Source organism: Salmo salar, chromosome 20, assembly GCF_965601325.2.
Source record: "Salmo salar chromosome 20, fSalSal1, whole genome shotgun sequence".
Taxonomy (NCBI): Eukaryota; Metazoa; Chordata; class Actinopteri; order Salmoniformes; family Salmonidae; genus Salmo; species Salmo salar.
This window is the reverse complement of record NC_138310.1, coordinates 67,156,221-67,169,203: the sequence shown is the minus strand read 5'-3', so window position 1 is coordinate 67,169,203 and position 12,983 is coordinate 67,156,221. Positions and strand designations below refer to the sequence as shown.

Here is a 12,983-nt window from a genome sequence, read left to right as displayed (position 1 = left end):
ATGGCCCATCTTTAATCCTACACCAATTGCAACAGACAGCCTTCAATCACTACGTCACACACACTACATTCACTTCAGTATCCAGTGGCGTCTCTCTGAAACTCAAGATATTACTTGCCACAACATATTATGATTGAATTTGGTTCAAAACAAGATAGATACAAGTAATGAAAATAAAGATTCCATTAGTGATTTCATATTTAGGAATTTATTCATGGCTCTGTGCGATATACAGTAGGCCTACATGTGGTTACAGCTACCCAGCTCACTCCTTTTGATAGCATGTTCACACCTTGATTAACCATCTGAAGTAAATCCCACCTTGATGGGTGATGCCCCAGGTCTGATATCAGTGCTAGGCAAGTAAGGACATTGTATGGAGAGCAGCTGTAGCCTCAGCCCCGGGTAATTAGAGGCAGAATCTGTTGAAACAGATGCAACAGCCGGTAGTAGTTGATTTAGCTAGTCGTCACAGTCTGGATCGCGCTCTGTGTGAATTAATCAGAAATCCCTTAAATCTCCAATTCACAACACCTAAGAGACTCTATCCTTCCTTCTCAAACCCATAACCTCCCCTCCCACCCTCCTCCCCTCCCTCCCTAACAGAAACACAGACAAATCAGAGGGAGCAGATTTGCATTTAAGTCAAAACACTATGTCAGGAATAGCAGGTGTTGTATTTGTCCTGTCTGATCTGAACAGGAAATAACAATGAACTGCTCATACTTCTGCAGAAAATTATATTCAACGCTCACAGATATGAGTATTTTCTCTTGGGCAGATTATACAAATAATGTCTACATACTTCAACTTATCTATTTACATGGATATTGGAACAGATGTTTCAAACATACATTCTCAAAGTGCTGAAGATTACATTGCTCAATATTGCAATATTCTGAATTAAATGATGTACTTTTTGTACTTTCCATAATTGACATGCATCAATGACAAAAATATGTGTAAGACAGTATGGTATATTACATGTGGTATATGCACAGATCTGCACAGACTTTTATGAACCACACAGAACCTATGGTTGAGCCAAATCATTAAATAGCTAATTGCATTAAAAAAAAACATGTTTACAGTGACTGCATACAGCTACAGTTATCTGCCTTTTGAAAGGATGAATAATTAATTGCATTTTCTGACCACGTGAGTCCATTCCACAGCAACAGAATTCAAGTCGTGGCTGAAACTGAATTGAAGAGTCGAAGATCGATCAAGCTAATCAGCTTGTAGAGTCCATGATGAAGGTCTCAAAGTCTGGGTTCAGGTCGGTCACCAGGGCGTCCACAAAGTCCTCAATGGTGGGCTGTCTCTGCAGCATCCCTGTGTCACACAGATACACAGACAGGGATTGAGCATATTGCCCTTTAAAAAAGGTTTATATGCTGTCACTGAAGTAAAACTCCTCCAATGAATTGAAGTGAAACACCTGAGTTAAAATATAAAAGCAGAACTTTCAGTTAAATAAGATATAGTTTATGGCCTGTAGTGGATGTCAGGTAACACGGAGACAATTCATTAAATGCAAGAGTACATAGAGAAGTGTACTAATGTCCCTTTAAAGTTGTCCTCAAGAGTAAACACTCCTAAGTTCTCATTTGTTGTTTCAACACTGCAACAGTACAAACATCGAAAGGTGTGATATTTTGAGGGGGTAGAGTGTCTCTATACACATATAATCTCCTTGCTAGCCTGCTCCAGTATGTTTCTAACAGGCCATTCGGAGCAGCTCTGGGAATATGTGTCTGTGTTATGAGAGTGTCTGGTAGCTCATGCACGGAGCGCACACTCTCTTCACAATTCCGCTGCACTCTCGCTTTGAAGTCAGTTCATTTCCCCCTTGTGTTGCTGCCAATGTAAATAGGCACTCCCCTCTCTCCCTCCTTCCTGCATGGGTCACCTCCAACACACACACACACACACACACACACACGCAATAGACAGGCACTAAAAAGAAAATATAGATATAATTTTTTTATCAAAATTCAGGGACAAAACACTTGCATTTATAACCACATGCAAAGGGTTCCAATAATAAAACACACACACCCACCCACAGAGACTCCCCCCCACACACACACAGCAGGGAGTCCATCTCTGAGAAGTTCCCTTCCTAAAACTGGCTGAGCAGTTGGAAAATGAGCCCTGAATCAGCTTGGCCCTGGCCTGCATTAAACTGGCTGCCTCCCACACTGGAGCCTGGCCTGAGAAACAGACCAGGGTTCATCTTCCCCTTTAGCCACCAGGCCTCCCTCCCTCCCAACAGCAAGATAGGGGTACAAAGCAGAGCACAATCACAAGGCCTCTGAACCAAGGTTCTAAACCCACATGAAGTTAGTGGTTTTCAGGCACTCGTATGATAGGGGTTTATTAAAAACTAGATCATGCTTGATGTTCTGCTTGTGAGCATTATGCTTGGCTGATCGTGGCATTGGATGACATGTTCTCTGGTAGAAAAACATCCATGGCAAATCCTTGGCAAATCGCGCTGTTAAGACAAGGATGCCCTTTGCAACCACGTACCTATGTGAGAGTGGATTCTTCGCCCTCACTAGCATGAAAACTAAATACAGGCACAGATTGTGTGTGGAAAATGATATAAGACTGAGCACACCCTTTTCATTAATCTGTGGTGAGTTATTCACAATTTTCAATGAACAAATAAGGTTTTATATGTAAGATGGTTAAATAAAAGAGCAAAATTATTGATTATTATTTGTGCCCTGGTCCTATAAGAGCTCTTTGTCACTTCCCATGAACCAGGTTGTGACAAAAACGCACACTCATTCTTATGTTTAATAAATGCATCATATAGTGTGTGTGTGTGGCAGGCTTACAATGATGGCAAATAACAACATTTGAGAGTGCACTGACCCTGGTGCTAGAGGGGGTACGCAGCTGGAGGTTGAATGTTCGGAGGGATACAGGACTACTGACCTAGAGGATGATACTGCAGTAGTACAATATTTGGCTAAACCTGCTATTTTCAATTGCAGAAAACTATGGACTATTCAAAGCTACATGTTTTTCTTTCCTCACAAAACTATGATATTATAGGGCAGTAATATAATATTGCATATATGAACCTTAGAGGGCTAACCACTAAATGCTATGCATGCACGGTTTAACTGAAATGAATTTTCACAAAAACATGACATCATTGGGCTGGGAATAGTGAGCTCATCTAAGTATCTCACCACAGATCTCACTCTGCAGTCACTGATCTGGATCCATAAGGTTGTCTGCAGCATCACTAGCACTTTCTCTAACAACAGCAATTTCCAGACACCTCTCCACAAGGGGATTTGCAGTGGGCTGGCCGGGAGCCTGCAGCCTGCCGTGCTGCAGGTTAGTGTGTTAAATAAGCATGGAGACTAATCTGCATAACCAGAGTCACAATGTGACAAAGGAGCAACCAGCAGGTAAACGCCAATGATGTATATAAACACCAGAATGCAAATTCTGTGTATTGGCCAATGAGAGGCTTTGAAGCCACCGGTCGGCCATATTGGAACTCCTCAGAAGGAGTAGTCCTCCATAGGAATGAATGAATGAATTTTTACAGTATTTTAATTGTTTCAAGGATAAAATTACAAGTATTTTTTGTTGTTGTAGTGGGGACAGTGACATTAACACTAATATATATACACACACACACACACACACACACACACACACACACACACAGTACCAGTCAAAGGTTTGGACACACCTACTCATTCAAGGGTTTTTCTTTATTTGTACTATTTTCTACATTGAAGAATAATAGTGAAGACATCAAAACTATGAAAAAACACATCATGTAGTAACCAAAAAAGTGGTAAACAAAGCAAAATATATTTTATATTTGAGACTCTTCAAAGTAGCCACCCTTTGCCTTGATGACAGCTTTGCACACTCTCGGCATTCTCTCAACCAGCTTCACCTCGAATGCTTTTCCAATAGTCTTGAAGGACTTCCCACATATGCTGAGCACTTGCAGTCGAAGTCATCCCAAACCATCTCAATTGGGTTGAGGTCGGGTAATTGTGGAGGCCAGGTCATCTGCTGCAGCACTCAATCACTCTCCTTGGTCAAATAGCCGTTACACAGCCTGGCGCTGTGTTGGGTCATTATCCTGTTGAAAAACAAATGATAGTCCCACTAAGCGCAAACCAGATGGGATGGCGTATCGCTGCAGAATGCTGTGGTAGCCATGCTGGTGAAGTGTGTCTTGAATTCTAAAAGAGAAATCACTGACAATGTCAGTAGCAAAGCACCCCCACACCATCACACCCCTCCTCCATGCTTCACAGTGGGAACCACACATGCGGAGATCATCCGTTCACCTACTCTGCGTCTAACAACGACAAGGTGGTTGGAACCAAAAATCTCACATTTGGACTCATCAGACCAAAAGGACAGATTTACACCGGTCTAATGCTCGTATTACTTGGCCAAAGCAAGTATCTTCTTATTGGTGTCCTTTAGTAGTGGTTTCTTTGCAGCAATTCAACCATGAAGGCCTGATTCACGTAGTCTCCTCTGAACAGTTGATGTTGAGATGTGTCTGTTACTTGAACTCCGTAAAGCATTTATTTGGGCTGCAATCTGAGGCGCAGTGAACTCTAATGAACTTATTCTCTGCAGCAAAGGTAACTCTGGGTCTTCCTTTCCTGTGGCGGTCCTCATGAGAGCCAGTTTCATCAAAGCGCTTGATGGTTTTTGTGACGACACTTGAAAAAACATTCAAAGCTCTTTTTAATGTTCCACATTGACTGACCTTCATGTCTTAAAGTAATGATGGACTTTTGTTTCTCTTTGCTTATTTGAGCTGTTCTTGCCATAATATGGACATGGTCTTTTACCAAATAGGGCTATCTTCTATATACAACCCCTACCTTGTCACAACACAACTGATTGGCTCAAAGAGTTAAGGAAAGAAATTCCACAAATGTACTTTTAACAAGGCACACCTGTTAATTGAAATGCATTCCAGGTGACTACCTCATGAAGCTGGTTGCCAAGAGTGTGCAAAGCTGTCATTAAGGCAAATGGTGGCTACTTTGAAGAATCTCAAATATATTTAGATTTGTTTAACACTTTTTTTTGGCTACTACATGATTCCATGTGTTATTTCATAGTTGTGATGTCTTCACTTATTCTACAATGTAGAAAATATAAAAAATTAAGAAAAACCCTGGAATGAGTAGGTGTGTCTAAAATTATTCTTCATGCCATGAGAGGTACCGGATCCTGGAAAATGGTTCTGGAGCTAAACAGTCCAAAACAGAGGTGCCGGATCCTGTTGGAAAACATTGGCAAAGGAAAAACATAAGTGAAACCATAGCCGTAGAATAATCATTCTTGTTTACACAAAAAGAGACAACCCTGTCAAACCATGGGACAGGCCTGTAAGCCATGTTCTGCTCCTGCCCAGTCTGGCAACAGAGAATGATGGATTTGTCAAATGAGTCATATTGCCTTTAGATATTGGCATTCTCCATTCACAATGGCACTGCTCTGAGGTATGAGGCTATGCCCATTACATGTCATTATATATGCCAATAATGTTAACCAAAGTGGCTAGTAAATAAAAGTCTTTCCAAAATCAAATTACCACAGGGTGGGGCTTTTATTATTTTACACAAATGCCAAGATTTAACACTAAACAGGGTTAGGTAAACAGACTATTAGGTTAAGTTTAACCAAGATGTCCCTTGATGAAGGTTATTGCACAACCTGCTTAAAATGCTCCCAAGACACTCCAAAATGACCACTGTGCTGAGGAGGACTTTAAAGCAAACCAGACTCATACATCAATGGGTCTATATGGCATTAAATGTATAATCCATTAGTTCTGTATTCTGAAAAGGAGCAATTTGCTAGGACAGCAGAAGTATTATGTTTCAAAGGTCTTTTATCCATGGAAAGAACAATTACTTGTCAGTCTGAGCTTTCTACAGAAGAAAATGTTATAGTAGTCCAGCAGAGCGGCTGTATGCACGATTTGATGTACAGTGAACTTTTGTTGAACAGCTGCGTAACTAATCTGTGCTCAAAATACAGGTACATACGGAAGAACTAAGGTCCATTAAAAACATTAAAATTACTGAAATAAAGGCTGCATTTAGGTAGTATGTGCAGTGCAGCACTATTTATTTACTTTACAGAGGGTGGTGAGGGTGGAGATGTGTATCTCTGTGGCTGGCTAACAGCAGGGTAACAAAAGGGTAATGAGGACTCAGGGGGATGGACGGAAGGGAAACGGACTCTGTCTCAGTAGAAGCTGCCTGCATCAAAGTGCCAGGCTGAGCCACATTTGTTAATCAGCCTTAATCCCACTACTTCTAGAGTGCTGCTCTGCTGTGTCATCTGGTGCTGGGGCAGCCCAGCCTGGCCACACCTTGGGGTTTAGGCTTGTCCCAGACTGACTGCAGAGGATTAGAGCAGAGACAGACATTAGGAACTGCCTTGGTATCGCTGAGATAGTGTTTTTTTATGTGTTGAAGTTATTGTTGCAGGTGTTAATGCCACTTTCACCAGTAGAAAGTAATATATCACTATTACATATTTGCATATACCATATTGCCCCTCCTACTCAATAACATACTGCTGAGTACGACAAGCTCTTTGAACAAACAGGGTTGAGCAACAATCATTCTCATAATCATACATTTCATAACAGATTTCTGGTTTCTCTAGTACTTTACGTTTTGATCATAAACACCTTGACATGTTTCAAATGGTTAAGTAATTACCTCTTTCTAACCTGGCGGCAAACTATCTTCTCATTGCCACTATAATTGTGTCTTTGAAGTTAAGGAAGCCCGTTCTTTCTTGAAACAGCTTTTAACAGTAAAAAAACAAACATGACAAGAGTGATGACAAATATTGCAAAGAGCAGTTTGGAGGAGGATGTCTAACTATTTGAGGAGGCAAATACATTTAGAGCCTTGATTGAACTTCTGATAAAGTATTGATGTAGTCATTCTAAGTTAACTGGCACATTTACAACTCTACACCACAGTATAGTGTATTCCACACCCTTAACTATACATTTACAGCAAGAAGTGGAATGTGACTATAAATGAAACCCTCCTAAGTTCATAAGGACTCATTCATACTGTACTATGGTGATTAAAGACTCATACTACGCATACAGTGATCCTCTGATTAAACCAGAGGGAGACAAAGGAGTAGCAGACTAGAACCAAGGCCAATAGAACCAGGCTCAGAAGGTTTATTAACTTCAGAACAGGGTCATTATATCCACACCTGATTAGGCCAACTAGGCCAGGCTGAGCTGAGAGGCCAGGTCCTGGGACCTGCTCCATTGCTTAGGTAGCTCCATTGTCCCATGTGCCCCTCCTGATCCGTGGTGGGCAGAGGAGGCTATGGGAAACAGCAGGCCCATGAAAGCCCCCTCTGTGGCAGCCTGGGCCCAAGAACAGAGGGCTTCAGTTAGCATGGGCCGTCAGTCGATCACCTTTCACGCTCTCTGCTGCCATTTAATCCCGGGGCTACTTTTCACCACCGGCTGGCTGCCTGGGAAACGTCCAGGCGCAGCACGGAGCGGGCAGGGAGCCACCCAGATAAAAAGACCAGGCCAGCCTCTGAGGAACCTCTCTGGGTTTGCTCCGGGTTCCCCCAACCTGCCCCTTCACCTTTCAACCAAGATCCTCCACCACCAGACCCATACTGCAGGAAACAGCAGGGAAACAGACCACTTTAGCTGCAAGCTTCTTTAACAGGGTTCGGTTTGCTCAGTGTTGGTTTATGTAAGTGTTTCTAAAATGCTATTGCCTTGAGGCTGTGCAGATACAAAAATCTTCATAGTAAACATGTCACTTCCAATGACTAATTATTGTACTCACTCAAAATGTTCCCAGATTTTTAGCTAGTTTCTCAAAACCAGTAAACCATTTCTAAAGGCTTGAACAGACACACGTAAACAATCCTTACTTTATTACAGTAATTGAAGGGGTCATGATGATATAGTAAATCATGTAGACAAGATGATGTGCACGCACTGCCATAACGACCTACTGTACAGTAATATGGAGTTGATCCCCTTTGCTTCTATAACAGCCTCCACTCTTCTGGGAAGGCTTTCCACTAGATGTTGGAACATTGCAGCGGGGACTTGCTTCCATTCAGCCACAAGAGCATTAGTGAGGTCGGGCACTGGTGTTGGGCGATTATGCCTGGTTCGCAGTAGGCGTTCCAATTCATCCCAAAGGTGTTCAATAGGGTTGAGGTCAGGGCAATGTGCAGGCCAGTCAAGTTGTTCCACACAGAATATCTAGAATGTCATTGTAAGCTGTAGCGTTAAGATTTCCCTTCACTGGAACTAAGGGGCCTAGCCCGAAGCATGAACAACTGCCCCAGACCATTATTCCTCCTCCACTAAACTTTACAGTTGGCACTATGCATTGGGGCAGGTAGCATTCTCCTGGCATCGACCAAACCTAGATTAATCTATCGGAGTGCCAGATGGTGAAGCATGATTCATCACTCCAGAGAACGCGTTACCACTGCTCCAGAGTCCAATGGCGGCGAGCTTTACACCACTCCAGCCGAAACTTTGCATTGGGCATGGTGATACTTAGGCTTGTGCGTGGCTGCTCGGCCATGGAAACCCATTTCATGAAGTTCCCGACGAACAGTTATTGTGCTGACGTTGCTTCCAGAGGCAGTTTGGAACTCGGTAGCGAGTGTTGCAACCGAGGACAGAAGATTTTTATGCACTACAGCACTCGGCGGTCCAATTCGGTGAGCTTGTGTGGCCTACCACTTTGCGGCTGAGCCGTTGTTGCTCCTAGACGTTTCCACTTCACAACAACAGCACTTACCGTTGACCGGGGCAGCTCAAGCAGTGCAGAAATTTGCCAAACTGACTTGTTGGAAAGGTGGCCTCCTATGACGGTGCCACGTTGAAAGTCACTGAGCTCTTCAGTACAGGCCATTCTACTGCCAATGTTTGTCTATGAAGATTGCATGGCTGTGTGATCGATTGTATATACCCTTCAGGATCAGGTGTGACTAAATTGCCGAATCCACTAATTTGAAGGGGTGTCCACATGTAGTGCATCTTAACAGTTAATTAAAGCGACAGGACTGTTTCGCTGGCCCAGACTGGAAGCATTGAGGAGTTTACCACATCAGTCACCGGTTTCATTAATAAGAGCATCGACAACGTCATCCCCACAGTGACTGTATGTACATATCCCAACAGGAAGCCATGGATTACATACAGGAAAACATCCATACTGACCTAAAGGCTAGAGCTGCCGCTTTCAAAGAGTGGGACACTAATCCGGACGCTTAAGATATCCCACTACGCCAGGGGTGGGCAATTCCAGTCATCGAGGGCCTGATTGGTGTCACAACGTTTCCCCAGCCCTAGCTAACACACCTGATTCCAATAATCACCTAATCATGATCTTCAGTTTAGAATGCAATTTGATTAATCAGCTGTGTTTGCTAGTGTGACGCCAATCAGGTCCTCGAGGACTGGAGTTGCCCACCCCTGCGCTACGCCCTCCAACAAACCATCAAACAAGCAAAGCATTAATAGAGGACTATGATCGAAGCCTACTACAATGGCTCTGACTGTTGTCGGATGTGACAGGGCTTACAAACAATCACGGATTACAAAGGGAAACCCAGCCATGAACTACCCAGTGACACAAGCCTATCAGATGAGCTAAATGCCTTCGATGCTCGCTTCGAGGCTAGCAACGCTGAACCATGCATGAGAGCACCAGCTGTTCCGGACGACTTTGTGATCATGCTCTCCGTAGCCAATGTGAGTAAACGGGTTAACGTTCACAAGGCTGCAGGGCCAGACGGATTACCAGGACACATACTCAGAGCATGCGCTGACCAGCTGGCAAGAGTCTTCACTGACAATTTCAACCTCTCCCTAACCCAGTCTGTAATACCTACATGTTTCAAGCAGACCACCATAGTCCCTGTGCCCAAGAACGACAAGGTAACATGTCTAAAATGACTACCGCCCAGTAGCACTCACATCTGTTGCCATGAACACACCAACAGATCAGATGACGTAAACTTTATTGCACTCCACACATTTCCCACCTACAGTTGAAGTCGGAAGTTTACCTTAGCCAAATACATTTAAACTCAGTTTTTCACAATTCCTGACATTTAATCCTAGTAAAAATTCCCTGTCTTAGGTCAGTTAGGTCAGTTAGGATCACCACTTTCTTTTAAGAATGTGAAATGTCAGAATAATAGTAGAGAGAATGATGAAAGAAATAAAATCTGAAATAAATCACATTCCCAGTGGGTCAGAAATTCACATACACTCAATTAGTATTTGGTAGCATTGCCTTTAAATTGTTTAGCTTGGGTCAAATGTTTTGGGTAGCCTTCCACAAGCTTCCCACAATAAGTTTGGAGAATTATGGCCCATTCCTCCTGACAGAGCTGGTGTAACTGAGTCAGGTTTGTAGGCCTCCTTGCTCGCACATGCTTTTTCAGTTCTGCCCACAAATTTTCTATAGGATTGAGGTCAGGGCTGTGTGATGGCCACTCCAATACCTTGACTTTGTTGTCTTTAAGCCATTTTGCCACAACTTTGGAAGTATGCTTGGGGTCAATGTCCATTTGGAAGACCCATTTGCGACCAAGCTTTAACTTCCTGACTGATGTCTTGAGATGTTGCTTCAATATATCCACATGATTTTTCTGCCTCATGATGCCATCTATTTTGTGAAGTGCAGCAAAGCACCCGCACAACATGATTCTGCCACCCCCGTGCTTCACGGTTGGGATGGTGTTCTTCGGCTTGCAAGCCTCCCCCCCTTTTCCTCCAAACATAACGATGGTCATTATGGCCAAACAGTTCTATTTTTGTTTCATCAGACCAGAGGACATTTCTCCAAAAAGTACGATCTTTGTCCCCATGTGCAGTTGCAAACCGTAGTCTGGCTTTTTTAATGGCGGTTAGGGGGCAGTGGCTTCTTCCTTGCTGAGCGGCCTTTCAGGTTATGTCGATATAGGACTCGTTTTACTGTGGATATAGATACTTTTGTACCCGTTTCCTCCAGGATCTTCCCAAGGTCCTTTGCTGTTGTTCTGGGACTGATTTGCACTTTTCGCACCAAAGTACGTCCATCTCTAGGAGACAGAACACATCTCCTTCCTGAGCGGTATGACGGCTACGTGGTCCCATGGTGTTTATACTTGCGTACTATTGTTTGTACAGGTGAACGTTGTACCTTCAGGCGTTTGGAAATTGCTCCCAAGGATGAACCAGACTTGGAGGTCTCCAATTTTTTTTCTGAGGACTTGGCTGATTTCTTTTGATTTTCCCATGATGTCAAGCAAATTGCTCCCAAGGATGAACCAGATTTGTGGAGGTCTGCACTGAGTTTGAAGGTAGGCCTTGAAATACATCCACAGGTATACCTCCAATTGACTCATATGATGTCAATTAGCCTATCAGAAGCTTTTAAAGCCATGACATCATTTTCTGGAATTTTCCAAGCTGTTTAAAGGCACAGTCAACTTAGTGAATGTAAACTTCTGACCCACTGGAATTGTGATACAGTGAATTATAAGTGAAAAATTCTCTAAACAATTGTTGGAAAAATGACGTGTCATGCACAAAGTAGATGTCCTAACCGATTTACCAACAATAGTTTGTTAACAAGAAATTGGTTGAAGTGGTTGAAAAACAAGTTTTAATGACTCCAACTTAAGTGTATGTAAACTTCTGACTTCAACTGTATGTGAGAATGCTGTTCATTGACTACAGTTTAGCGTTCAACACCATAGTGCCCACTAAGCTAAGGACACTGGGACTGAACACCTCCCTCTCCAACTGGATCCTGGACTTCCCGACGGGCCGCCCCCAGGTGGTGAGAGCAGGCAACAACACATCCGCCATACTGACCTTTAACACCCTCAGGGGTGCGTGCTTAGTTCCCTCCTGTACTCCCTGTTTACCTGCGACTGTTTAGGTCGTGCACGACTCCAACACCATCTTAAGTTCGTGAACGACACAACTGTGGTAGGCCTGATCACCGACGACAATGAGACAGCACTATAGAGAGGAGGTCAGATACGTGGGAGTTTGGTGGCAGGACAACAACCTTTCCCTGAACGTTAGCAAGACAAAAGGAGCTGACCGTGGACTATAAGAAATGGAGGGCCGAACACGCACCCATTCACATCAATGGGGCTGTAGTGGAGCGGGTCGAGAGCTTCAAGTTCCTCTGTGTCCACATCACTATCACTAACACACCAACACAGTCGTGAAGAGGGCAGGACAACGCCTTTTTACTCTCAGGAGGCTGAAAAGATACCGGAGCGGTACCGGAGCGTCAAGTCTGGGACGAAAAGGCTCCTGAACAGGTTCTACCCCCAAGCAGTAAGACTGCTTAACAGTTAATCAAATGGCTACCCTGACTATTTGCATTGACACCCTTTTTATTTGCACTGACTCTCTTGCACCGGCTCTATGCACACTCACTGGACTCTACCCAGACACTCACACATACTACACTGACACTCCAACACACACACACACGCATGCATATTGACGCTACACACACCCTCACATAGACACTTTTAAACTGTTCACATACGCTGCGGCTACTCTGTTTATTATCTATCCTGATTGCCTAGTCACTTTTACCCCTACCTACATGTATATATTACATCAATTACCTCAACTACCTCATACCCCTGCACATTGACTCAGTACCGGTACTCCTTGAAAAAATGGCGCCGGAGAAGAAGGCTGATGTTTTACATGTCTCCAACCGATTGTGTTTTTCGTTCGTAACTCATTTTTTAACTTATTTGTACATAATGTTGCCGCTTTCATCTCTTATGATCGAAAATAACTGGCAGAATCTTTTCGCCCGAAGCGATGATATACTGCTTTCTCGAGAACAGGCCCAGATCCCCGTGAAGATGAGGCGGAGAAAAAGAGGCCAGAGGGTGGGCTGCCTTTT

At 43.5% G+C, this 12,983-nt stretch overlaps 1 protein-coding gene across 3 annotated transcripts in view; it reads right to left on the bottom strand.

Moving 5' to 3' along the window:
- Positions 1–189: 189 nt before the first annotated feature.
- The window catches only part of LOC106581117 (mitochondrial intermediate peptidase), a 35,788-nt gene continuing 22,994 nt past the window's right edge, over positions 190–12,983 (bottom strand). For 2 of the 3 annotated variants that reach the window (XM_014162876.3, XM_014162874.3), the window contains one exon: positions 190–1,335. In XM_014162876.3, coding sequence (XP_014018351.1) covers positions 1,235–1,335 — 101 coding nt within the window. In that variant the 3' untranslated portion in view covers positions 190–1,234. Of the gene's footprint in view, positions 1,336–3,727; positions 6,426–12,983 lie in introns of those variants that run through there. The other variant, XM_014162875.3, reaches the window with a different exon arrangement.